Source organism: Saccostrea echinata, unplaced genomic scaffold, assembly GCF_033153115.1.
Source record: "Saccostrea echinata isolate AGI-Se365-2 ecotype Australia unplaced genomic scaffold, CSIRO_AGI_Sech_v1 ptg000027l, whole genome shotgun sequence".
Classification (NCBI taxonomy): Eukaryota; Metazoa; Mollusca; class Bivalvia; order Ostreida; family Ostreidae; genus Saccostrea; species Saccostrea echinata.
In genome coordinates, this window is record NW_026889776.1 from 2,049,067 (window position 1) to 2,074,045 (window position 24,979).

Sequence of the window (24,979 nt, forward strand, 5' to 3'; positions counted from 1 at the left end):
AGACGTTTACCTTTAGATTTGTAGGATCCTACTGGAGACACTTGAGGTGAGGATGGCTGACTGTTGTTTCCTGTGGCACACTGTACAAATGTGATACCTCCCATACCACTGTTCTCTGTCTGTGAATTGTCACTGGAAGGTGGGGGAGGTTTGTACTGAGGATAAGACTCCGCCTTCAGAATCTCCTCATCCACAGGATAGTCCGACTCCAGGGCTCCTAATAGAAAACACTAATACATTAATATCTATATCTGCAGTATAAACTATTTTTAGATTACAGTATATTCTATTGGGCAGAATCGACATATCTGCATGACTAAAATAATATGACAAACACATTGATTATTATGGTAAGTGTTTGTGGTACCTGCTACACTTGCTATACAGAGTACAGGAGAGGTAGAGACTTTGAAGGTTTCCAGGATATCACCAGGACTGTTGGCATCAATAACCGACACCTTGGTGTGGGAACCAGTACTGTGACAAATCCACACCAATGAAGACATCTGCTCTTTCTCTGCATCTTTCAGGCCTTTCTCATGGTCCTGACAATTTATGGATAAATCCAGTAAAAAGCCTTATTATTGTACACTGCACAGGTACATTCTTTCATACTTGTATTATTAAAGCTTTTTTTGAATATAATCAGTATATACAATTTCTATATGTAATAGCTCTACATCAACTACATTGTTTTTGTTACTTGCAGACCTTGAGTTCTTGGTTGAGTCTGTCCACTTCATCCTTGACCCCTTTCCTGGGGTCAGTCTCAGACTCTGGGGGACTGGAGTAGAAAACACTGGCCCCTACAACAGATCCCCCATCTCTGGTTTTACCTCCTGTCAAATTAACACCAGCGGCACACCAGATCTATAAAAATATCAACTAAAGGTAAATAAATATCAAAACACAATATAATTTACTTCAGTTTCAATACTTTCTACCATGTTGCAATTCATTTCCATTAAAAAGTGTGTTATATTCAAAAATTGTCTTTTAATGATATATTTTGAATTTCACAGAAGGTTGATGCATGTAAAAATCAAAATTAATTTTGATGACATGGAATACAAACTGATCTGTACCTTCAGCCCTGGTTCCTTTTCTAGTATTGGTCTACAGTAGACAGGTACTGGGACAGGCACTTCACGTTTGGCTGGAGTCTCCCGGACTGAGGGCTGAAATTTTGCAGGCAGGCTCCACCCATAGGCCTGAAGACGTCCGTCATCCTTCTTAACATGAGCTCGGACTTGTTTGTACTGTTCTTGTCGCTCCTTTTCTCGCTCTTTTTTGGCCTTTTCTGACATTCTTAAATAAAATATAGATTCCTTCAATTAAAGAATAGTATAAATCCCTTATAGTCATAGTTAAATGTACATTATACAATTTGTCATTCCATGCTACTATTTTTTAAACACATGATTGAGAGATAAGCATGCCTTATTCAAAAGAAATATTTATGAAACTGAATACAATTTAATCTTAACAAATCATGCACATGATATACAATTGTGTATAAGGGGTTCTTTTAATGCTGTAATTTTTTTCTAAATTATACAATAAGTATGGATTCAAAATTTAAGGTTTTCCCCCCCTAAAAACAAGTTGATAATGTATTTGCTAAAATAAGCGAAATTCCCCCAAAATTTGTAAAACCATTTTAATTTCATGCCGTTTCAAATTCAGATCAGACTTCGTTTTCATATTGTCATCATGAACACAGAAACTCTCCTTGTTCAGTTTCTGTTCTATACAAAATTTTCTGATATGCCCATTTATCTCTATATTTAATCAAAATGTGTTACACAAATCCGAAAACTGTTAGCTCAATGATTTTTTTCTTTTTTTTTTTGAATTCCTTTTTTTTTTGTATCCTTCACAGGCAATTTACTGGAAACTTTTTAAAAGTCATTTAAATACTTCCTAACAATTCATCACAGAGTAAGATGTCCAATCTGTGAATTCCTGTTTTAAACTAATGTTTTATATATACATGTACTCCTGCATTTTTCCTCCTGATAATTTATGACAAATATTAAAATTAGCAGCAAGATAAAAATACCTCTTATACAGTATGTAATCTATTTACATAGATAATATATAAGTGGAGAAAAAATGTAGACTAGCTTTAAAATGGAAATGTTAATATTTACTTTTAAAAAAAATCACCAATTATTGTAAGCTAGCTTTTTAAGCTACTGGTATTTTTTTTTAATTCATGTCAGTGCTTTTCAGAAACGTATTTGTTCTTGGTATATCTAGCTAGTCTGCCTCTTAAAGAGCATAGAAAGAAACTAAAGAACATCTCCCACTATGCTAGAGGCATTCAATGTTTATGACTATCTACTATAACCCTGAAACCTTGATATATTCTTATACATGTATACAAATGCCCACTGCAGATAATAAATGCCCCATCATTAAAATTCTAAGTGCTTTCAGTGGTGAACTACTGTATACAGGGTTATTTTGCCATGTTGTATATTTGCTATTTCAGTTGCAAATGATACTTCCCATTTTCAGTTATGCCAGACATAGTTGTTTTCAGTGAGATATCACTATGTTTCTGTAGAATTTACCATTTTGAATTTGCCCACTGATGATAAGGACAGGCAAAAATAAAACAGGAAGGGTCGGGAGGGGGGAATTTCCCTGTATACAGCATTATATTGTTAGCTAGCATATCATATGGTGAAAATACGTTAGTATAATTTCAGTGACTGAATGGTGTGACATGTACAATGATTTCTTTACATTCTCTCTAAAATTATTTGATCACCATAACAAGAGAAGAGATACATGTATTGGCACTTTGTCCTTCTGTTATAACACGATTCTTCTGTTTGATCGAACAGAACATTGTGCAAATCACAACCAGTGTATGTATTGACATGTAAGTACATCATATATTATGAATGTCTGATTTTTAACATGTACATATAAACCGACTTTCACAAGCAATTATTTTCTTTCACAGTTTAGATATTCAAACACTAATGTGCAACAAGTTTCTTTAGCAGAACATGCAATGGTAAGATGATTCCCAGTATTGGTATCATTACAGAATACAACTTACAGTGATATTGCATTGTATTTACTAAGTATGTAACAGACATCCAATAGATTTACTCAGACATTGCTTTTGTGCTAACTCATGACTTACCATTCCAAAGCTGTTCAATGAATCAGGCACAAAAGCAATGTGTTTATTACATAAGGAAAGGATAGCTATTTTACTGAGTAATAAATAGTAATAGGTTGTGTTAAGTTAGTATGAACTCTGTGTAACCTACTTGGGCTGAGAGGTTATGACAGGGTCCTCTAGTAGTGATTCTATTTTACTGGCTCTGGTGAAACACAAAACTCAAAAATCAAGTCCTGCTAGTAGTGAAGCAATAATATATATATACAACAAAAGAAAACAAAGCAAATAAAAAGATATAACAGGGTGATATTTAGTAAGGAAGTCTGCAGAGAAAGCTTTCTTTGCATGACTTATCTTCATCAATAAAAGGCCAATGCCAGAGTGAGGCTTCACTTGACAACCATTCACAAACCCTACAAACCATTGTAACATTACTTCACTTTCATAAGCATGATCATTCTCTTAACTTTGTCATCGCAATCTCATTAATTAAGCCATTATGTTTTTAAAATTATTATTTTCCTATTTTAATAGAACATATCCTCTTTTACAATAAAAAAAAACTTTCAGTCACTTTTCTTCATTTTAGCACCAGTACAATAATTATTAAACCATATGAAATGTGCATTCATACGTCAAGATTTCAAGTACTAGAAACAGCACTTTCCTAAAATGTGAAGAAATTTACCTTCTCTGCCAGTAGAATTCAACATTAAAGGATTTACATTAAAAAAATTAATTAATTAGGCATTTATAAAATTAAAATATTATAAGAAAATTTGTAGTTTGAAGAATTTTATAAACTTCATGTTCATGTTTAAAATATAATTGTTGTGCATTGCAATTAGGTATTCATACAGCTTGTACATTTTACAGTGCAAGTAGAGAATAGTCTTGTTAAATACTATACTTAATTTAAAGCACAAGCAATGGACATCTTTAATAAAAATGTTTATGTTGAATACTAATAAAAGAAAGCCTTTTTTACATAAAAAATATATGCTATTCTTATTTTGATAAAGGAGATGACAAGATATTCAAGCAGGAGTGTTTAGTTGGTAATATTGAGCAGCGGTTTGTAGAAATAATTATTAGAAAAGTGCAACAGGACAGGTCAACAGGCATTTATTTATCTGGAGGAACATTGTTTCTGTGACACCCATGCATCATTAGCTAGACTATCAAAGCTGATCAGCTGATTTTGTGCTGTGCCCCTACCCTGTGTCTGTTGCCTCAACATGTACAAAACTCGCAGATCTAGGTCAAGAAATAAAGTTTCTGATCAATATATGAAGGCCAAAATAAAAAAGAAAAGAAGAATTTTGCAAATAGTGATATGTCCTACTATTTTGCAACTCTGTGTTCGAGTAATCAATTTTCCTTGTAAATTTAATTCTCAGATTTACTTCCTTGCCACATTGCCAATAATCAAACTACTCAGTAATAATTTTTGTGTTTTTCATGTTGGGATAGCTAATTGAAGCTCCAATCTATATCATTCCAAATCTTTGTAGGCATGATAACTAAATCTCCATTCAGATAGCCTCTTCAAGCCTTTGTATCTTGTAATTTGAATCAAACACATTCAAGACAAGAAGAAAATCTTTTCATGCAGTAAACAGGACATTTGGAATAAGATTTTAAATGCTAACATTCATCATGCACAATATTTAAAAATTTACATGTAACAAAGATTATCCTGGAAGTGAATATTATGCCACAAACAGAATATAAACCTTCATTTTCAATACATACTTTTTCTTGTCTTGTAATTCTTCTAATAATTTTTGAACATTGGATGAACTGATTCGGGTCCTTTATTAACAGTGAAATTGCAATATTAGAACTCATCAAAGACCAAAATACTTAAAACTAAAAACCAATCAACTTATGAATAGAGGTAACCAAAATTAAATCAAAATATACTACAAGGAAACAAAACATAATGAGACACTAAAATCATAAGCAACCATTTAAGATGCATGTCACATATATCATCACTTCAATGCTGAAAATGCATTAATTCAATCAAAAGCATGAAATATTTCAACTTGATTAACAATCTTTTCTTTTGAGATAGTTTGAGTTAAAATGTAGTAGAGCTGTGACTTTGGCACTCAGTATATTGTAATGCTATGGGATTGCTGATCCCTTTCTGTACTTACAGATCATCCTGTAGGAACTCATAGGCTTTAGCTTTATCCCCCATTTTATACATTTCTCGGGACCTCCTGTTGGGATCCCCCACAGGCTGGACTTGAGTGGTGGGGGCATTGTACTTAATGGTGGCCACTGGTACATTACTGGGTTTCTTGCTTGGTTTGCTGGGTGAACTACTGCTGAACAGGTTGCTGAAGCTGGAAAAGGTTGATTGAAAAATTTATCATGAGCAAAATCTAAATTCATTCTTTTTTGCATAAATCTTATGTACCATCAGATCCAAAATTAGTGTCCAAAAGAAATTGTCATTTTGATGTGGTTACATTCTTGCCATCCAGCAATAGACTGGACCTAATGTTGTGTTTATTTGAATATTTTATAAAGTATTGCATTTATCTGAATGAAATTTTATGGCAAAAGTTAAAAATAGATAGAGATATTATTAATGTATAAATTTTTATTGAAAACTTCCTAAACTTAAGATTTTATAGCAGTTGTGACATTAGTTTTGGATCAGTGGTCATATATATTGTAATTGGTGAGGGAGAAAAATGCAACAGAACAGACCAGGTTTTGAACCTGTGCCCCCTGAATCACTAGTCAGGTGCTCTACAAACTGAGTTATTTGTCCACCAACCTGCCTGACCACCACATTCCTCCCTCCCTAAAGGTCTTTGCCCCCCCCCCCCTCCTGAAGACACCAACCCAGACTCTCCCCTGGCAGGTCTGTCACATGTCACTTCCAGGTCATGGTCATGCCACCAAATGTAACCAGCGACCAGGACCAGACCAAAATTCAAACCCTGAATCACTACATCTATTACTACTACTATCTAGTCAACAGCTATCAAACCAGCCACAAAAGCATTAACATTCAGAATTAAATACACTTATTTCAACATTATATTGATTCTTACACATCTCGAAAGAATTACCTAACATAAAGAAGGGAGATCATGAACAATAGAGAGAGATCACATGAAAGCCTGGAAGCTCAGTATGGAGAATCTTCTTATGTCTTTAGCATTTTTTTTTCATTATAAAAACTTAAGGATACATTACACAAACAAAAATTTGATGCATGGATTAATATAAATTTTTTGACTAATTTGGAATAGAAATGACATATTAAATGATAAATCCCTAAAATAAAAAGAAATCTTAAGTTTTCTTTGGTGCTGAAATATGTGAATTTGTGCCGATTTTCTATGTACTAAATGTATACAAAATTTTGCCCTCATTTTTAAACATTATTACATAATCGTACATTTACCCTGGCAAACATTTATTCTGTTTACCTATATGAATATAAATCTATGAGAAATATTTCTGATTTCTGAAAAAAAATTGTGTTATTTATCCTTAACAGTATGTAGAGTTCATAGAACCTTGTTCACAACCAACCTCACTTAACACCTTAGCTACATAATCACCATAGCAAAACAAACATTCTGAGAGCATTGCTTATGCAATGCTAGTCCTCTACTTTCAAGTGTAATCTGGTTCCCCTTAAAAAGTAAAAAAGCCCTAATTCCGATAAATTTCATGGAAGGGAAATTCAAACTTGATCTGTAACTCATCATGGCACACTTACATACCAAATATTAGAGGTGCAACATATCAATTGTATTGATTGCAAAGGCTCACACATGAATAGTGTATCGCCATGTATGTATAGTGATACAGTACAAGATAATTTTCATAGGGTTTTTTTTTTTTAAATTCTACATACAACCTCACAAATTTTAATTTTTAAAAATGGCTGAAAACAAGGTAGCAAAGAAAATACAATGTCAAGACTTTTATTAACTTTGGTCAGGGTATCAAGATATTCTTTTTATATTTTCTATAACGGAGGAAGTTAGCAAAGAAAAATATGTAAAGATAACAGTTAATTCAATGGTTGACAGCTGTATCGTGATACATGTTGTATCTCATGACGGTATCATGATATGTTTCATTAGGTAGCTTGCAATACTCAGGCCTACCAAATATCAATTCAATATCCTAGCCAGATGACACACAGAATCAAACTTGGTATCAAAAATGTTTATACAGCATAAACACACTGACCAGAGCAATAGGAAAATATCGCAGCTTCAAGTAATTGATATGTATATAGAGGATACTCAACGTTTGTAGATGAATATGGAATTTATTTCACGAGTGGGACAGGATTTTTTGATATTTTCACAAGTGCGAAGCACGAGTGAAAATATAAAAAAATCCTGTCTCATGAGTGAAATAAATTCCATATTCATCTACAAAACATTGAATTTTCTGTTTATTACATTTTCTTTGATTATCCCTTTGCCTCCGTCTTCTCTTAACATAGTGTCATAGCTTGACGTCATAGGTGAGCGGTTGAGACGTCATAGCTTAGCAGTTGTGAGATTGAAAAACATTACTTAGCATGGATTTTAGCAATATATTTGGGAAGAAATTTGCAGTTTTAGCTCTACCAAGATGGTTAGTTACTATCTCTATCTTATGACAGGCCAGAAATTATTTTTTACTTACTTTGATACCCTTTCACACTGTGAGAGAATATCATTTTGGTATCCTTTCACGCTGTGAGAGAATATCACTTTTATTCAATAAATAAATCACAGTATTTCACTGTTGAAAATGTAATAATTAGTTATATTCTTCAAAGTAATTGAGAGTAATTAACTACATTTGTTAAAATCAATGTAATTGTAAACGCAAGTAATTGACAAAATTAACAATGTATTTGAAAATATTTAATTACATTTCAAAGTAATTGACCCCATCCCTGAATTCAAAATATGTCAACATATCAAATCTGAATTTCATGGGATAATCATTTTAAAAGTTATGAGGAAAAAACAGAAAATTTGTGGATGGACAGACAGAGTGATTACTGTAGGGCACCCATACTGTGGCCCCAACAATGAACTGATATCAAATCATATTTTGGTTAGCACATCTCTGCTTGTACCCAAAATAAGTACATATATAAAGTACCAAAATCCATTATTTTACAGCTGCCTTTAATATGGTTGTTTTCTTGAAATCATTCTTGCTAAATGTACCTAGAACTTCAATGTTGTAAATAATTTTACAGAATGGGATACCCAGCAATGGTACATATACATGTACATTCCTTACTGGTCAGAACATTATACCGTACATGTAGAAGTGCTTCACTTTCCTCAGATATTTGCACCTTTATGTGATGTACAAGATCCATCTTCTGTACCACCGCTATTTACTCAACAGATATATATAATGATGATGGCTAAATGTTTTACATCACTTCAATAGAATCATGTTCTGCATGAGAATTGAATCTTGTCATTCAGCATGAGGATTAAATGCTCTCTTTTCATTCAACACAAAATCTATTAAAGAATGGACAGAGTGATGTGTTTCCAAGTTGTCCTTTTGCATCATATTATGATTTGAGATCATACATTGATTTAATCATAATATTACATATATGCATGTAGTAAAACTTCTTCAATCCAGATGTCATGCAATCTGGTTTGTAAAATAGTCAGACAAAATATTTTTGTCCTCAAATAGTTACGTTTCTCTAACAGTCTTCTATCCAGATCATGTCTGTCATAGAACCATTCATGGTTGGATAAGATGTTTTACTGTGGTATATAAGATATTCAAGCTTTCCAGGTAATTCATTAGTATTGAACTATCTACATTGATGCTATATGACGTTCATGCAATGAAGCTGAAAAACTGCCCATCTTTGGAATTGACACTTATTTTCCTGATGCATGCAGGTTTGGAAAGCAAAATTTCACAATGGAAGTGGAAACATTCTGGTAATAAATATATATGGAAGTCCATCAACACTGTATAAATATGTTTATTATAAACAATATAAATTCTAAATTCTCCATCAATCTCCACCCTTGGAATGTGTCCAGTAACTTAGTCTGTAAACAGAAAGGGAATTTTTGTAATGTTTCCACAACCATATCAAGTGTTTGCTTCCTCCACCATTTCACTGGTTTCAGTTTACATTTTCTTAAGTTATCTGCCATTTTGATCAAAGTTATTTGAATGAAAAAAAAAAAATCTTTTTAAGTATAAGAATTTTAATCTTATAAAAATATCACATTAGAATTGGATCACAACAAATTTCTTTTTTTTTTCTTGAACAATAACACATTGAACACATCATTAACAAAACAAATAGAAATTATAAGTAAAAATCAATAACTTTTCAGAAATAATAGGGATCAAAATGACAGAATGAACTCATGCAACATGAAAAATAGCTGCCACTGCTGAAACATCATGCAAAAACATTGCCTTTCTGCAAAAGAGAAACTTTGTTTAGATTTATCAGTAAGGATCAAAGGTTTCAATTACTGATCCTAGGCACATCATAACACTAGTCTATTGTATTTTCTAAACAAACTTTTGATTATATTGATCAACATAGATCTTGACAGATTGATACCATTGGTCAGAATTAATTTTGATCCCTATTGATTTCTGTATGTTTAAAAACAGGGAGGGAAACATGGAATTTTCCCAAACAATGTAAACATGGAAACAGTTCCTCTTTTTAAGAGGTTTCCAATTACATGTGTATATACTGGTTCAACACATCTACATGTAATAAAACACTAACATTTTTAACCCTTTGGATTTTGTTTTCCATGCTTACATGTAACCTCAGTTCTATAAGTAGCACCTTTTGAGGACTGTAAACATTGAATTTGAAATAAATTGAGAGTGTAAATTAATGGTTATGAAATACAATGGAATTCAGGCTTGAATTTATAGTGTTTTAAGTAATAAATATGAAAATTAGTCTATAAAAATATTTTTTTCAGGAGAAGAGATCCATCAGTAGGAAGCCCTGTTTGAAAATTTTTGGGTCATAAGATAATGGAACAAGAACTGAGGTTTTCAGGAAAAAAAGGAAATAATTAAACAATCTGTGTCCTGTGTTTCCCATGGCGACTAGGACAAGCTGTATTAGAAGGTGGAGGCACAGGAGGGGCTGGAGCTACAAGGTTACTGAAACTAAAAATAAACATGAAGCCAGTTAACATTCATGCCTGTTAGTACAGAACCAGAGACATTATTAAGTTACAAGCATAAATGAATTCCACCACATTTTTCAATGTAAGACTTCTTTAAAAAAAAAAAACTTTTTCAAGTCCAGAAAAATCAGTCATTAGAAAAGCGATACAAGTGTTGTATTTCGCTGAGCACTTACAAGTTCCACACAGATCCTTTTTTCTGTTTCTGTGGACTATTTGAAGCCTCAGGATGTTCTCTGGAAGCGCGGATCATCTCTGTCCACCGAACTGCCTCCTGAAGCTCCATCAATCTCTCCTTATACTGATTCCTCTCCATCAGAACCCTGGCCATTTCCACTCGTGTAAATCTCTTCCTCTGGGCCATTGGCACATCATCCTACAGAAATGGTCATCAAACAGCTCTTCAGTTCAGTAATCTCAAATCATTCATATTAATAAAAGTATAATGCCTTTTCACAAAAAAGAGGTTTTTGTGTTTTAGTTGTTTTCAAAATAGTCATAAGCTTATATCAGTTAAACAATGCAATTACTGAAGAAACTACCAATGTATGACATTTGTAATCAATAACAAATAGCTATAGTACTTCTTTCAGATTCTCATCATAAGGAAACCAAAATGTTGCAGGCAGTAAGAGAATTAAAACCCCAAAAATTGAAATGAAAACCATGTATGCAGGCAGTAAGAGAATTACCCCCCCCCCCCCCCCCCAAAAAAAAATCATGAGTTTCCATATGTGCTAGCAGTAAGAGAATTAAACCCCCAAATTGTTCATGAGTTTCCAAATACGCAGGCAGTAAGGAATCAAAACCCTAAAGTTCACCTCTTCCTCTCCCTCTTTGGCTGCATTGTTTTTCTTCTCAAGTTCTTCCTTGGTTTTCTTCAGTTCATCTTCTAATTCTTTTATCTTTGTATTTAACTTTGTTTTTACTCCTTGTAGGTTATTTATTTCTTCCTTAAGGATTTCTACCTCACTGTAAGAAAACACATTAAATTGTATTATGCTGGCTTATTATGCTGGCTACATGTAAATATTCAGTTGTGAACTTTGCATACATATGACTGAAAAGTTATAGATAGATACCAATTTTACCTATCAATGAATCACTGAAAAAGAAAGAGTTACCCAGAGAGATCATCCACTTTGGCAATCAAGTCATCCTTCACAATGTTTAAAGCATTCCTAAATAAAAACAAATAGTACTGTATTGTCATAAAGTTATGCACTTTCAAAGAGTCTGGTATTGAGATGTTTTCCCCACTCTGGTTTTACAAGTACTTGCACACATTTTGATTTTTCTCAAAAGAAAAAAAAGAACTTGAATACATGTACATAATTGTGTGCAAGTATTGATTCATAACTACATGTATTAAATTCTCCATTAAACTTACTTGGTCTCTAGTAACTCTGTGTTTTCTAGGATTAAGTTCTCCAGTTCTTTTCCCATTCCTACATTAAATAAGAACAGTAAAGCTTGATGATACTATAAACTGACTAAATCATTTTTTAAATTACTTCAGTTATCATACTATAGTGTTTTTATGGTGAATAAAGAAGTATACTTACCAAAGAAGTTATCACTCACTGTTGGTAGAAAATAAAAATAAAATTCAAATTTGTTATAAATGAAAACAATATACAGATGTAGCCTATAGGCATATAGATGTATGTACATTCTCTATTTCAGCAAATGGCTTTAATTCAGTCATGATTGAGTATACATTATGTTTTCAATCAATATATGTTAACTTCTTTATTTCATATTTAGCCCTTAAACTAAAAATCAACTTAATGTCTTCATGCTGAACAAATTGTTTACTTTCCTTCAATTTCAGCTGAAAAAATATTCATCAAGATGCACATATTATCTGTTAATAGAGAACTGTAACATAATTCATGAAAAATCTGATAAATGGTTATGTATATATTCTGAAGTGCATACCAGTAGAACGTCTTTCACTTTCATCCTCATTTTCAGAGTCTAATACAACAAAATAAATAAGCATGCATTATAAACATAAAATGCACAAACAACAACAGCAACAACAAACAGAGGTATTAAACACAGAGAGAATCAGGAATTGTTGGTGCTTTCCTGTACTGCCTTCTACAAAATCAATTCCTGCCTCTTTAACAACTTCTAATTCTCTCTGTTGTTTCAGTGAAATAAGAACAACATGCTATTCAACTTTATAAATTTTAAGCTTAATGGTTCATACCAAAGTTCTTAACAGATTTCATTTCTGGCAAAAACAAGATATATATGCATCCGATTTCATTCAATCAATCTTCAAGATATGCTTGTTAACTGATTATAGATGTCCAGAATATAGCCTAGTTAAAGAATTTCATAAATATCCACTATAAACATGTAACTATGTATATGAGAATAACTGCTCTACTAACTAGGTTTTGGTGCTAAATATACCATTTACCTTGCGCATAATGATAAACTCTACATATATCAGAGTTCACTATCAGTAAAATGCTCCAGTAGTTATAGCTTTAAATATGGATTGTTATGCTTATTTTCATGATGAAGATTACAAAGAAATATACTGTATATTCAGTGAATGAGACAAGTAGTACCTGCAAACACTAATTGTCTCTGAAAATAACCTTAAAATGGGGGAAATACATATACCAATATAAATTCTTTTCAGGAGTAAAATGTTTGCTTTCAGGTACAACTTGTCTGTTTATATTTGTTTAAAAGCATGCTATTAAAACATGTACACTTAGATAATATATGTATTTAGTATCCAGGCAGTCTGATGTATTGATGTCTGAGGTTATGCTACATAAATACTGAAGGAAAGAATCACTACTCAAACAGAATAAACAGATATGACACGTCTAGACAGACACCAGACAAATGATGTCAGATGATACCCTACCTGATGAAGCATAGTCTCCAGGGTTTACCTCCCGTCCTTTAGCAGGACAAAAAGCAAACATATTTACACCATGTTAATAATCTTATTTCAACTAAAGAAAATATATTTACTTCTGTGTATTTTTAAAGTTTTTTTTATTTTAAATACTACGATAATTATTCTTTTCATAATACAAGTAATTTTCCATTTTCCACACATGCTTGTTAACTATTGTAAATATGTATGTTTAATTACAAAGGTTAAATGAAGACCAGATCAGCTCTGATTTACCTGTGATGCCAAAGTTATCCCCAATTATCTCTGAATCTTGAGACTGAAGCTCCTCAAATATGGATTCATTATTTCTCCTGGAAAAAAAGAACAAGACTTGATAATCCTTCAAATGTACCTTGTAACTATTTCATCTAATATTGAATAATATACAATTATGTACTCTTTCGGTGCTGAATATGGTTTGTTATTCACCAGAAAAATATCAATATTGACCGAGGCGAAGCAATATAAAGATCTAGGATAACCTTTTTCAAAACTTACAAGCTTTTTGTTAGTACCATATTAACATGACTGTAATTTTCTTTTTCTCTTTTTGATGTACATTTCCAAATTTAATGTCTAAAGGAATTATTTTTCCTATTCCACCAACCATAAAAGTGTGCTGTGTTCGCACCGACTAGACCAATATTGCATGCATCATTCACTATGAGCATTGTAACATAAGAAAATCAAGGAATTTAACTGGTAACAGTTGATTAATGTGTTCAATTTTTTCTTAACGGTGGCTTTTTATTTGTGCAGTCATGGCAACACTTGTGTACAAAACCTCAAGCATTCTTTGAATATTATCAAAATAACTTTCATCTCCCCAAGTTACCTGACTAAATTAAAACTATATGTGTGTCAGAATACCGGAAATCCCCACCCCAATATGAATATTTCATTGTTACTCTGAAAATGTAAAAACAAAAACAAGGGGAAAGCTGTCATTGTGACAGCAAACCGGGTTTTCTTTTGTGCGAACAGTTCTGCTATTTCTCACATGAATTATAAAAACTTTTATTCTGAAAACTGTAGAAGGTAATATCCCAACACAATCAATGTACCTATTAGTATATTTTGCAAAACGATAAGTAATTTCAACAATTGGTATTTTCCCCATAAATGATCAAAAACCAAACCATGCACATCTCTCATACATGTACAATTGGTCTGCAAAATAAAAACTTATCTTGAAAACTGTAGGAGGAGTTTATGTCTGGGAAATGACGTACCGTATGTGCAATATTTTGCAAAAAATGCATCAGAGCTTTCAGCTCAGGTGAGCTAAAAAGCTTGAATTTTTTCATGTACTTACGGTCCTTTGGATTTCGTTGACCAAACACTTGACACAGATTCCTCCATTTCTTGAAGCTCTGGTGTTGTAGCTATTATTTTAGCCAATGTGTGATCCAAACCTACAATATACATATTTCAGTGTACTGTAATTCGTTTTGCACAAACACACATTGATGTATTTCATTTTGCTATTGCAAAATATAGGCAGAGGGAGACTGGGTGCATTACTTACCATCATGAAGATAAAATTCACAAGGAAGCAATGCAAGGAATAGAAAAGAAAAATGATCTTTTAAAAAAATAATACCTCAAGAATCAGATATAATATACATACTATACAGACATATTAGTAAAACAAAAGCATATTTGAAAGTTTATGATTTAATACATCTATATCATTTTTAAACTGTTAACATCTTACAACAAGTCAATGTGCTAAATTGGAGCAGTGTAAGTCCTTGTTTCATTGCAGAGGAAGTGCTTTGTTTAAATTGTTTTATACTGAAATAATGGTATGTGTGTAAAAGGAGCATTTATAATATCTAGCTTGTTTTGAGACTGTTGCTCAAGTTAAGCATTATTGATTTAGCATTAAATTTACACTGTGGTCTTTTACCTGGCATGTAAATACTAAGACTGAAATCTAATCACAATCAAAATAATTTAACATCTGTTAACACAGAATACAGTGAAAAGTTCTAAGAAAAATAATAAAAAGTGACAGACTAAAATCAGAGACGAACATTAACGAATAAGCATTTGTTCTCCTACACTTACCCATAATTTTGTCTTCCTCAAACTCAGCCTCCTCCTCCTCTATACTTAATCTACTATCATGTCTTTCCCTACTATTACTGTCCTCAGGGTGGGGGGTGGATGTCTTTAACTCAGAGGTAGGTTTTATAACTTCAGGGGAGCTAGTAATTGTCTGATTGTCTGAGAATTTACTATCTGACTTTTCTACTGTGACTGATTTATTGTCACTCCCTACTGTTACTTCAGTTCTCTCACTTGACGGAGTGACTAGTTGAGAATTTTGACTAGCTGCACTATCAATGACTTCAGGAGACACTCTAGTTTTAATTTCACTTTCAGATACTCGAGTATTTATTTCATTATAACCCTGATTGTCTTTTTCTACTTTCACTTCCTGAGAATCTTTAAGTTGTGTTGTACTGCTACTTTCTTCATTATTATTCTGAGGTTCTGCATAAAAAAAATCAAATGAACTCAAATCATGCAAATCATACAAAAGGAAGGAATAAAACAAATATAAGCATGAAAAGATGAATGAAAACAATCAGTCCATCACAAGTGGAAAAAAAATTAAATCAATAAACTTGTGTGTTCACAAAGGCCGTCTTCGAAGTTTGAATTAAAGGTGACTGAATTTTGACCTCATTTACAATACTTTTTCTTCATCTTAACAGAAATCTAAATTACCCCCCAGTGAAGCAAACAGCCAAATACTCGTCATTTCTCTTTAGAATCTTAATAATGAACAACACACAAGTTTCGTAATTTTTTTTTTAAATTGATCACAACAAAAGAATGCAAAACTAGAATTATCAAAATATCATTGGTAAAATACTGTAAACGCATTACATTTGGCTGTGTATTCTATTTAGCGCCGTTCATGGAAATCAGCCTCTGCTTAATCAAGTACGTTGCCAAATGTTTTGTGTATACATGTGCAATTATATTTTCATGTAAAGCAAATCTAGGATTACTTCTTGAAAATTCAATTTCCGCCAAATATCGTACATGCCAAATAAAATACCTTTACAGTAAGTAAGCCACAACATTAAAAAATTCATACTTAAAAACCTGTGCATAAAGCCATTAAAACACAACAACAATAGTGACATACTTGTAGCGGTGGCAAATTCTCTGACATTAATACTGTCTGTCACTTGACCCTGGTCACACGTCCTTGTCTCCTTCTGCTTGTCTTTGGCACTGCGTGGAGATTCAAGTTCTCCAAGCTCACTTTGTAGACTAACATTAGAGTCTGCAACACTTTGTGGCGACATCATGTCATCGAAACTACTAAAGCTTGGGGGTGTACTTCCTGGCCGAGTGGAGATGTTCTGACCATAAGCAATACTAACTGGACGCAGACTTGGTAGCTGAAATCCTCCTCTGTAAACAATAAAATTTTCTGTTCATCACAAATAACTCTCTGTAAAACAATGTATACTTTATAAATTATAAAGGGTTTACTAAGAACCCACTTTGACTTTATGCGTTCATTAATAATTTCAGGAATGAAAAGATTTTATAAATTCCATTCTAAATTTTACTGATGACATTAATCTGACACATTATTTCTGAAACAGAAATCTGCTCAAACACTAACAGCTATATTTTATATGCAAACATATAAATCAAGAGAATTTGCTATATATAAAGGAACAAATTAATCAGTATTAATATTGTCCTGAATTATTTTGCAGATTCTTTAGGATATTCTGTTTAGTTCTGAATTCATCATATAAATAGTAATGCATTCAAAATGATTGCAAGGCCAAGTAGTGAAGAAATTTGTGAAGCTATGAAGATCTTGAGTCATTTCAATAGAACCCAGTTATCAAAGATACATTGTGATGTACTTGATTGGGTATGCTGAAAACATAAGTAACAAAATAGAAGATGGCATTAGATATTTGAAGACATGAAGCCATCGAGGACAAATGTAAGTCATGCTCTTTGAGGTGGTACCCTAATACTGGCTCTGTTTGGCGATAAGGCAAAGAATCCAGGTCACTCTTCTCACTATCTGTTCTCAGCAGTAACATACGAGTTTGGACGCCTACTGTTCTCAAGCTTTTTCCCACACAAAAATGAGTACATTTAAATGGTATGCTACACAATATCTTTTTCATAATTATATGTATATTGTGGATTGGAATACACAGATTAATATGCTTCCACGGTTAATTATCTTACTTTTCCTTGAATAACATAATTTATTCATAGAAAAAAACATACATGTTGACATGCATACTGATTGGAAACCTGCAATGATAATTCTTTTTGATATTTCAAACACTTATCCTAGGCCTGTAACTTTATCTAAAGATTGGTCTATAGAGATTATGTTAAAAACTTGTCATTAAAGATTCTAGATAATATAACATATTGCATCTGATGAAATTCTAAAACCATATTCTTTTTCATGAATCAGTATCTTATTCTTGTTGAACAAGTACATGAATTACTTATACAGTAAAACTTGTTGAATCCGGATGTTGTGCATTCCGGCATGTTGTTCAGTCCGGCGTAATATTTTAGTCCCTTGAATTTTCTTTATAATTTATGTTTAATAAATGTTGTTCAATCCGGATCTTGCCTATTCTGTAAACCGGCCGCTATTTAAAGAACTAACTGCTCATAATTAGTACAAATTATCTCCTCTAATCTGGCCACTTGTTTTTACCTGTGCCCGCTGGTCATTAGAGAAGTCTCGCGTGGGGTAATTATTGTCCCATTAATGATCTATCCTGTATCGACAGTTTAGATTTTAACACACGTGACAAAAAAAATGGCTCAAGTAAGGCGGGGAAACTCGTAAAAGAATGAGTGATAGTGATGGTTATATGTAGCATGTCTGTAGAAAATCTTGGAGACTTATTCATGACCTCCTTTCTACTTTCGTTTCGCGTGCACGACGTGCAATTCGAATTACTTCCCTTTGTGTCGCTAGTTTACAACGACCATAGCGACAGAAGATTTTGGTTCAATATTCATTACATGTATGACATTTGAAATTAACTAATACAGTGTCTAAATATTCAAACATATTAATTTTAAAAGAAAGAAATTAATTAGGAATCTGTCCCTAAAAAAATAATATTTACAGCTACGATGAGGTTTTGGAGTTGTTTAAAACATTAAACGATTTTCAAATTTGATAAATGACCAAGAGATATTATATTTCGATACTGAATAAAAAACTTAAACAGAAATGAAAATTCTGAAGAACGAACAGAGTTCAAAACAAACAGAAATAGACGATTTTTTTCAAATGACACACTTGATCAAGTATTTATTTACCATGCACTCTTTGTTTATATCTATGTAATTTTTAACTTGCTATAACGGTTCAATTTTCTCCAATCCGGATGTTGCCTAATCCGGCCAAAAATTTTGGAACCACTGGTCGCCGGATTAGACAAGTTTTACTGTAATGAAATATTTATTTTAAAATTGGTTTGACTTTAAACACCAAAGATTATGCATAACTTACTTAGAACGAGGACTGTTCGAAACTTCCATTCTGTCAGAACCCATGACAATCTTGGCTCTTTCCATGTAGTCCATATGTGATCTAAATAGCTAAATAACAAAATAATTTTCTTATCAAATAAATATCTTGAATATTGAGACTACTTTAATCCCTATTATTTGATTTGAATAAAATAAAGTTGTGTAGTGTTTAGGCCATTGGTGATACTTGATTTAATCACAGGTAACACAAAAAATGTAATTGCCACAACTGTAGAAATGTTTTCGATTTACAATTATTTCTACATATTAAATACTGCAAAATTCATCATCAAACATCTCTAATGATAAACCATCACTAAATAATAAATCTTCAATTAACCATCCAGCTATTTTAGTAAGTATGGCAGCTGGCTGGTTTAGAATAAGTTTTACTGTAAATTAAATGGATGTCACATGCTAGAATCTCTAGTATCTCACCTCTGTGTATCTTTCATGTAGCTTTGTGTATTCTTTCTTCAACTCTACTTCTTTTTCTTCCATCCGAGACACTATTTGTCATTAAAAGACACATTAGATTAGGATACTTTATTATCAACAACTGCCAAATCATATTAGTTAATAGAAGGAATAAAAAACAATTATTAGTAATAAATGTCATAAATAAAAATTATATTGCATATTTAATATTAATAACGTCTTTTAATCTTACAGAGAAACTGCCTCATACAAGAGGCCCATGGGCCACAATGCTCACCTGAATAACTTTGACCCTGCTGTTCTTCACCAGATGATCTTTTTGTAATACCTATTGTGGCCCCGCCCTACCCACGGGGATCATGATTTTAAAAATTTAAAATCTACACTACCCTAGGATGTTTCCATATAAGTTTCAGCTTTTACTGGCCAAAGGTTCTTGAGGAGAAAATTTTTAAAGATTTTTCCTATATATTTCAATGTAAAACTTGGATTCCCTATTGTGGCCCCGCCCTACACCCAGGGGTCAAGATTTGAATTCTTTAGAATTTACGCTGCCCCAGGATGCTTCTACAAAAGTCTTAGCTTTTCTGACCAAGTGGTTCTTGAGAAGAAGATTTTTTTTCTATATATTTCAATATAAAAATTGGATTTCCTATTGTGGCCGCGCCCTGCCCCCAGGCGTCATGATTTTAACAATTTAGAATTTACACTACCCCAGCATGCTTCCACAGAAGTTTCAGTTTGTCTGGCCAAGTGGTTCTTGAGAAGAAGATTTTTAAAGATTTTTTCTATGTATTTCAATGTAAAACTTAGATTCCCTATTGTGGCCCTGCCCTTTCCCCGGGGGTCATGATTTTAACAATTTAAAATCTACACTACCCCAGGATGCTTCAACATAAGTTTCAGCTTTTCTGGCCCAATGGTTCTTGAGAAGAAGATTTTTAAAGATTTTTTTCTATATATTTCAATGTAAAACTTGGATTCCCTATTGTGGCCCTGCCCTTCCCCCGGGGGTCATGATTTTTACAATTTAGAATCTACACTACCCCAGGATGCTTCCACATAAGTTTCAGCTTTTCTGGCCCAGTGGTTCTTAAGAAGAAGATTTTTAAAGATTTTTTTCTATATATTTCAATGTAAAACTTGGATTCCCTATTGTGGCCCCGCCCTTGCCCCGGGGGTCATGATTTTAACAATTTAGAATCTACACTACCCCAGAATGTTTCCACATAAGTTTCAGCTTTTCTGGCCCAGTGGTTCTTGAGAAGAAGATTTTTTAATGACCCCACCCTATTTTTGTCTTTTCTTGATTATCTCCCCTTGTAAGGGGGTGTCACAATCAAAATTTAATCCCGATTATTGTTTTATTTATGTTTATGATTTTTTCCTATTTTTCCTTTACGGAACCTCTTTATTCTGTTACCTGTAATGAACCTCAAATTTAGAAATTGCAGGCATTGGTCAGTTACAGCCTATTGTATTTAGAGTATTTAAATCGCTGCATTGCTGACCAGGTAGCCGGGGTCCACGTTTTCATACTTTTTACATGCTTGACGTACAATCCAAGATGTGTAGTTAGGTAGTTTTTACAACGGTAACCATTTCTCCATGAGGGGTTCCTGATATAATCCTGATAATATCTAGTCATGTGTGTGTTGGCAATGACGTTCAACAGACCGGAGACCCACTGGAGCCAGTTGGCGGGAGTCCGTCGTGAAACGGGGCGTGTCTGGACGTGGTTGTGAGCGAACACCAGGATGACGTGGATTGAAAGAGACTTTTAAGATATACATATTGTAAATTATAACTGTATAATATGGTGTAAATATTGTTAATACTGATTTTATTTATATATAAAAAAAAATGTAAATAGAAAAAAAAAAATCTTGTTGTGTCTGACTGAACAGAACACGACGGCTGTCGTGACAGGGGGTTTGGCCCTTTATTTTAATAATTTAAACTCCCCTTCACTCAAGGATGCTTTGTACCAAATTTGGTTAAAATTGGCCCAGTGGTTCTTGAGAAGAAGTTGAAAATGTGAAAAGTTTACAGACAGACGGACAGACAGATGGACGGACGACGGGTGATCAGAAAAGCTCACTTGAGCTTTCAGCTCAGGTGAGCTAAAAATGCTGAACTGATTTGTAAAAACCCAGATTTTTTAAAACCACAAGTGTAACTGGCATTTGATAATATATTTCAGTATACCAATGATCATGATGATATTTCTGTGTAACCAATATTAACTCTTACCATGATCTGAAGAATTTTTTACTTTTAATTCAAGCATCCTCACTACGGACTCTTGGCTTTCAAGTTTATCTTGCATGGATTTCTTTTCTCCTTCAACAGCATCCTCCATCTCCAAGTATTTCTAAGATATCAAAATGAAACATTAACATGTAGACAATTCATTGATCCTTTATGTAAATCTAAAAAATTTACTAGCAAAAAAAATTTACTGGCAAAAATAAATTAAGATTTATGGTCAACCAATAAAATTCAAATAGACCTACAGTGAATTATAACAGAATGTTGTCAGAACTTCATACAGATACAGATACATATTAAGAAGTCCTCGTGGCAGCTTTCAAGGTGCAAATGAAGTGATATGAATGCTATTTAATTAAAATCTTCACATTTTTTAAAAAATTCATATGATATTGTGAAGTATTGTATATGTCACAGGATTTCGCATACAAACTACTTGTCTAAATCAAGTAATAGATGTGGTCCCAAATAACTAAACTTCTGTTATTGGAAATAACACATTAGAATTCCTAAAAAGAATTCCATGCTACTAAAGGGAAATTCATTTCAATGACACCATCATTTCTTCATCATCATTACACCTATTTTCAAAGGACTTTACGGGGAGAAACAAATATTCTGACAGTCTAGATCAATGTACAATGGTTCTTAAACTAATTAAACATACAAGCCCTAAAACAGAACATGCAACTCATGTATTACACTTATGAAGAAATGACATATCCATTTGTGAAAAATGCACATGACATGTTTAAGTATATCATGATCATATTGTAGTACCATACAAATTATAATAGTGCTAATCCCAGTGAAGGCATTACATGGTTGTGCCTTACAGATGAACAATGCCCGAGACATGACAAATCTTGGACATATAATCTGTCTTGCATCTGGACTGAAACCTAATGAAAGGATGTGACAATCTTTATATGGATCCAGAATGTACTGGTGTTTGGTTTTGAACTATACTATTCTGATGTGTCATATAAACGGTTATAGGAAATACCAATTACAATTTTAATTTGTATATGAATATATAAAAATCTTCAAAAATTAAAAGGTGGCAATCCCAAGACGTTAAATCATAATAAATGCTATAGAACATACTTGACAGAGGAAAAAGGACAAGATCAAAAGTTTAATGCCTGACAAAAAATGAAATTAACTAATTTCAATTTTCAATTACTATTTTTTTAAGATTGCATTGAATTTTGGTCTGATAGAACCATTAAATTATGGTCCTACTAAACAATGATAGAGTACTTAAGAGTACGCTGGTAAAATTTTATAATTCAATGCAAATTAACTGCTTTTTGTATATGTGTTTCTACTTTAGTTTCATATAATAATAAATATATATCTTGAATAATTTGTGTTTGTTTTCATTATTTTCGGATTTATTTCAATTTATCGTTTCTGATTATGGCTTACTGTTTGACCCCGATCCCAATCTAATGATAAAACATTTTACTTTTCTCTAAACATAGGTATTTTTCATTGAAGTAACTTATATGCACATTATTATTTATTTGATATTGAAATTATAATTTATTTATTAGTAAAACTATTATTTTTTAGTTAACTTTTATTATTTGTATGTGATACTGAATTTGAGAATATCTATGTAAAATTTGCTCAAAAACAGAATTTACAAGAAAATAAATCATTATTTTTGGATTTAGTTTTAAATTGGATTACTTCATTGATGTAATTTTCTTGAAACAAAATAATAATCAGGATCAGGATGTCATCTTCAATTTTCTGGTTAAAATATTGTTAAAAACATAATTTTGAAACAACTATTGCAATATCATTTTATAATGATGTTCATTTAAGTTGTATGTATATAAATAAACAATCTAATTGCATTGAATTATAAAATTCTACCAGCGTACTCTGAAGTACTCTTTCGTACTCTAACATACTCTGTTTAGTAGTACCCATTAAATTATGTCCTGTGTGTAGGTAGCTTACTACCTAATCACTACAATGAACAATACCTGATTTGTCCCCCCAAAAACTTTACAGACTGTAACCCTAAAGTTCACATCATCTAACATATGTCTTGGTTTGACCTACTTGTTCTGCAGCCTTTCTGAGTTGCTTTTCCCTTTCATACTGTGTAAGAAGCTGCTCATTATCATCTCTCAGAAGTTCTAACTCAACGTCTGCTTCTTGCTTATCTGCGAGAGACTGATCAAGACCCTCGAGTAGACCAACTATAAGTGGCATAAGTTCTTTCACCACATCTTCATCGTATTTTTTTATCATTCTCTCAAATTCTTTGTAAATATTTGTGGCTAATGAGGAAACCTTTTCGGACATGACATGTCCTTCCTCAGACGTCCCATACACAGTTTCTGTGATCGCTGCCATTTTTTCAAAGAGTTCTTCTGTTCATGTAAAGAAATAAAATCTGTATAGGGATGTGCTCAAGAATCCATCAGTTTTAGGGACAGATATGCCTAATTATTATCCGTCTGTGAAAATGATGCTGTCATCCATTTTAGCAGAAGTGACGAAACTTGTCATATGACGTACTGCGCATGTGTGACCACAACTTCCTGTCAGCAGACGAAGCGAAAATGAAACAGATTCAACTTTCGGCAGCTCCCTGCTTCACAGTTGCGCATGCGCATTGCAACTTCCGCTTTCGCTTTGGATCGTGAACGGTATATAAGGAGTGAAGGGAGGTTAACTGAAGCTTTAACTTGTAGGAATACCTATACCCTCTGATCTCTCTTACCAGAGACATATATGCTCTTACAGATAAATACACAAGGGAAAAATTGAAATAGCATGCTATTTTAAAACAGTCAAAAACAGGAGAGAAATGTACACAAATCCTTTAACTAGTGCAAGTGATGTGTCCTTAAGCTTATATTGACTAAAATATTTCCAAAATATCCAGTGTAAATAGTTTTTATCCAAATAAAACTCCAGCTTCCTATGCAGTTTGGAATCTTTATGCCAAGAAAAATTATCTCACAGAAAAATTAAAATTTTTCTAAAACTTTCAACAGGTTCAACAGGGTTCGACACTTACATTTTTAGGCTTTAGTCCGGCCGGACTAGTGCTTCTTTACATTTACAAGTCTGCACCCCATTTTATGAGTCTGTAGACACACACACACACTTCAATGTTTTGTAAAGGTTAATTTAAAATTAAAGATTGCAATGTACTTTTTATACTTTTTTTGAAATAAACCAAGCGTTTACGTGAAATGTTTTATTCCAAGATTCGTTGAAATCTCGCAATCAGGAACTACAATCATATTCTCGATCTCCTTCGTTTTTCTCTATACATGTACATTACATCCAAATGTCAGACATCTTTCTTTATCTGCATACTAAACCAGGATCGCTAAAATATTTAATTTCATACCAATCAGTCCTAAAATTGAGCATCGAATTGACTCGGAATTA

General features: G+C 32.7%; 1 protein-coding gene across 13 annotated transcripts in view; it reads right to left on the bottom strand.

Annotated features, from left to right (window-relative positions):
* Positions 1-24,028, bottom strand: part of LOC133193415 (C-Jun-amino-terminal kinase-interacting protein 4-like) — a 35,924-nt gene extending 11,896 nt beyond the window's left edge. The window contains exons 1-24 of one of the 13 annotated variants that reach the window (XM_061329338.1): positions 23,633-24,028; positions 21,536-21,656; positions 19,283-19,353; positions 18,825-18,913; positions 17,297-17,401; positions 16,446-16,717; positions 15,353-15,781; positions 14,595-14,694; positions 13,514-13,590; positions 13,244-13,279; positions 12,289-12,327; positions 11,913-11,930; positions 11,738-11,795; positions 11,472-11,528; positions 11,169-11,319; positions 10,524-10,723; positions 5,311-5,502; positions 4,901-4,960; positions 4,364-4,402; positions 3,294-3,347; positions 1,086-1,308; positions 712-870; positions 368-545; positions 11-217 (exon numbers count right to left, since the gene is read on the bottom strand). In XM_061329338.1, the coding sequence (XP_061185322.1) occupies positions 11-217; positions 368-545; positions 712-870; positions 1,086-1,308; positions 3,294-3,347; positions 4,364-4,402; positions 4,901-4,960; positions 5,311-5,502; positions 10,524-10,723; positions 11,169-11,319; positions 11,472-11,528; positions 11,738-11,795; positions 11,913-11,930; positions 12,289-12,327; positions 13,244-13,279; positions 13,514-13,590; positions 14,595-14,694; positions 15,353-15,781; positions 16,446-16,717; positions 17,297-17,401; positions 18,825-18,913; positions 19,283-19,353; positions 21,536-21,656; positions 23,633-23,929 (3,232 nt within the window). In that variant the 5' untranslated portion in view covers positions 23,930-24,028. The remainder of the gene's footprint in view (positions 1-10; positions 218-367; positions 546-711; positions 871-1,085; positions 1,309-3,293; positions 3,348-4,363; positions 4,403-4,900; positions 4,961-5,310; positions 5,503-10,523; positions 10,724-11,168; positions 11,320-11,471; positions 11,529-11,737; positions 11,796-11,912; positions 11,931-12,288; positions 12,328-13,243; positions 13,280-13,513; positions 13,591-14,594; positions 14,695-15,352; positions 15,782-16,445; positions 16,718-17,296; positions 17,402-18,824; positions 18,914-19,282; positions 19,354-21,535; positions 21,657-23,632) is intronic. The other 12 variants (XM_061329349.1, XM_061329339.1, XM_061329343.1 and 9 more) reach the window with 12 other exon arrangements.
* Between the last annotated feature and the right edge of the window lie 951 nt (positions 24,029-24,979).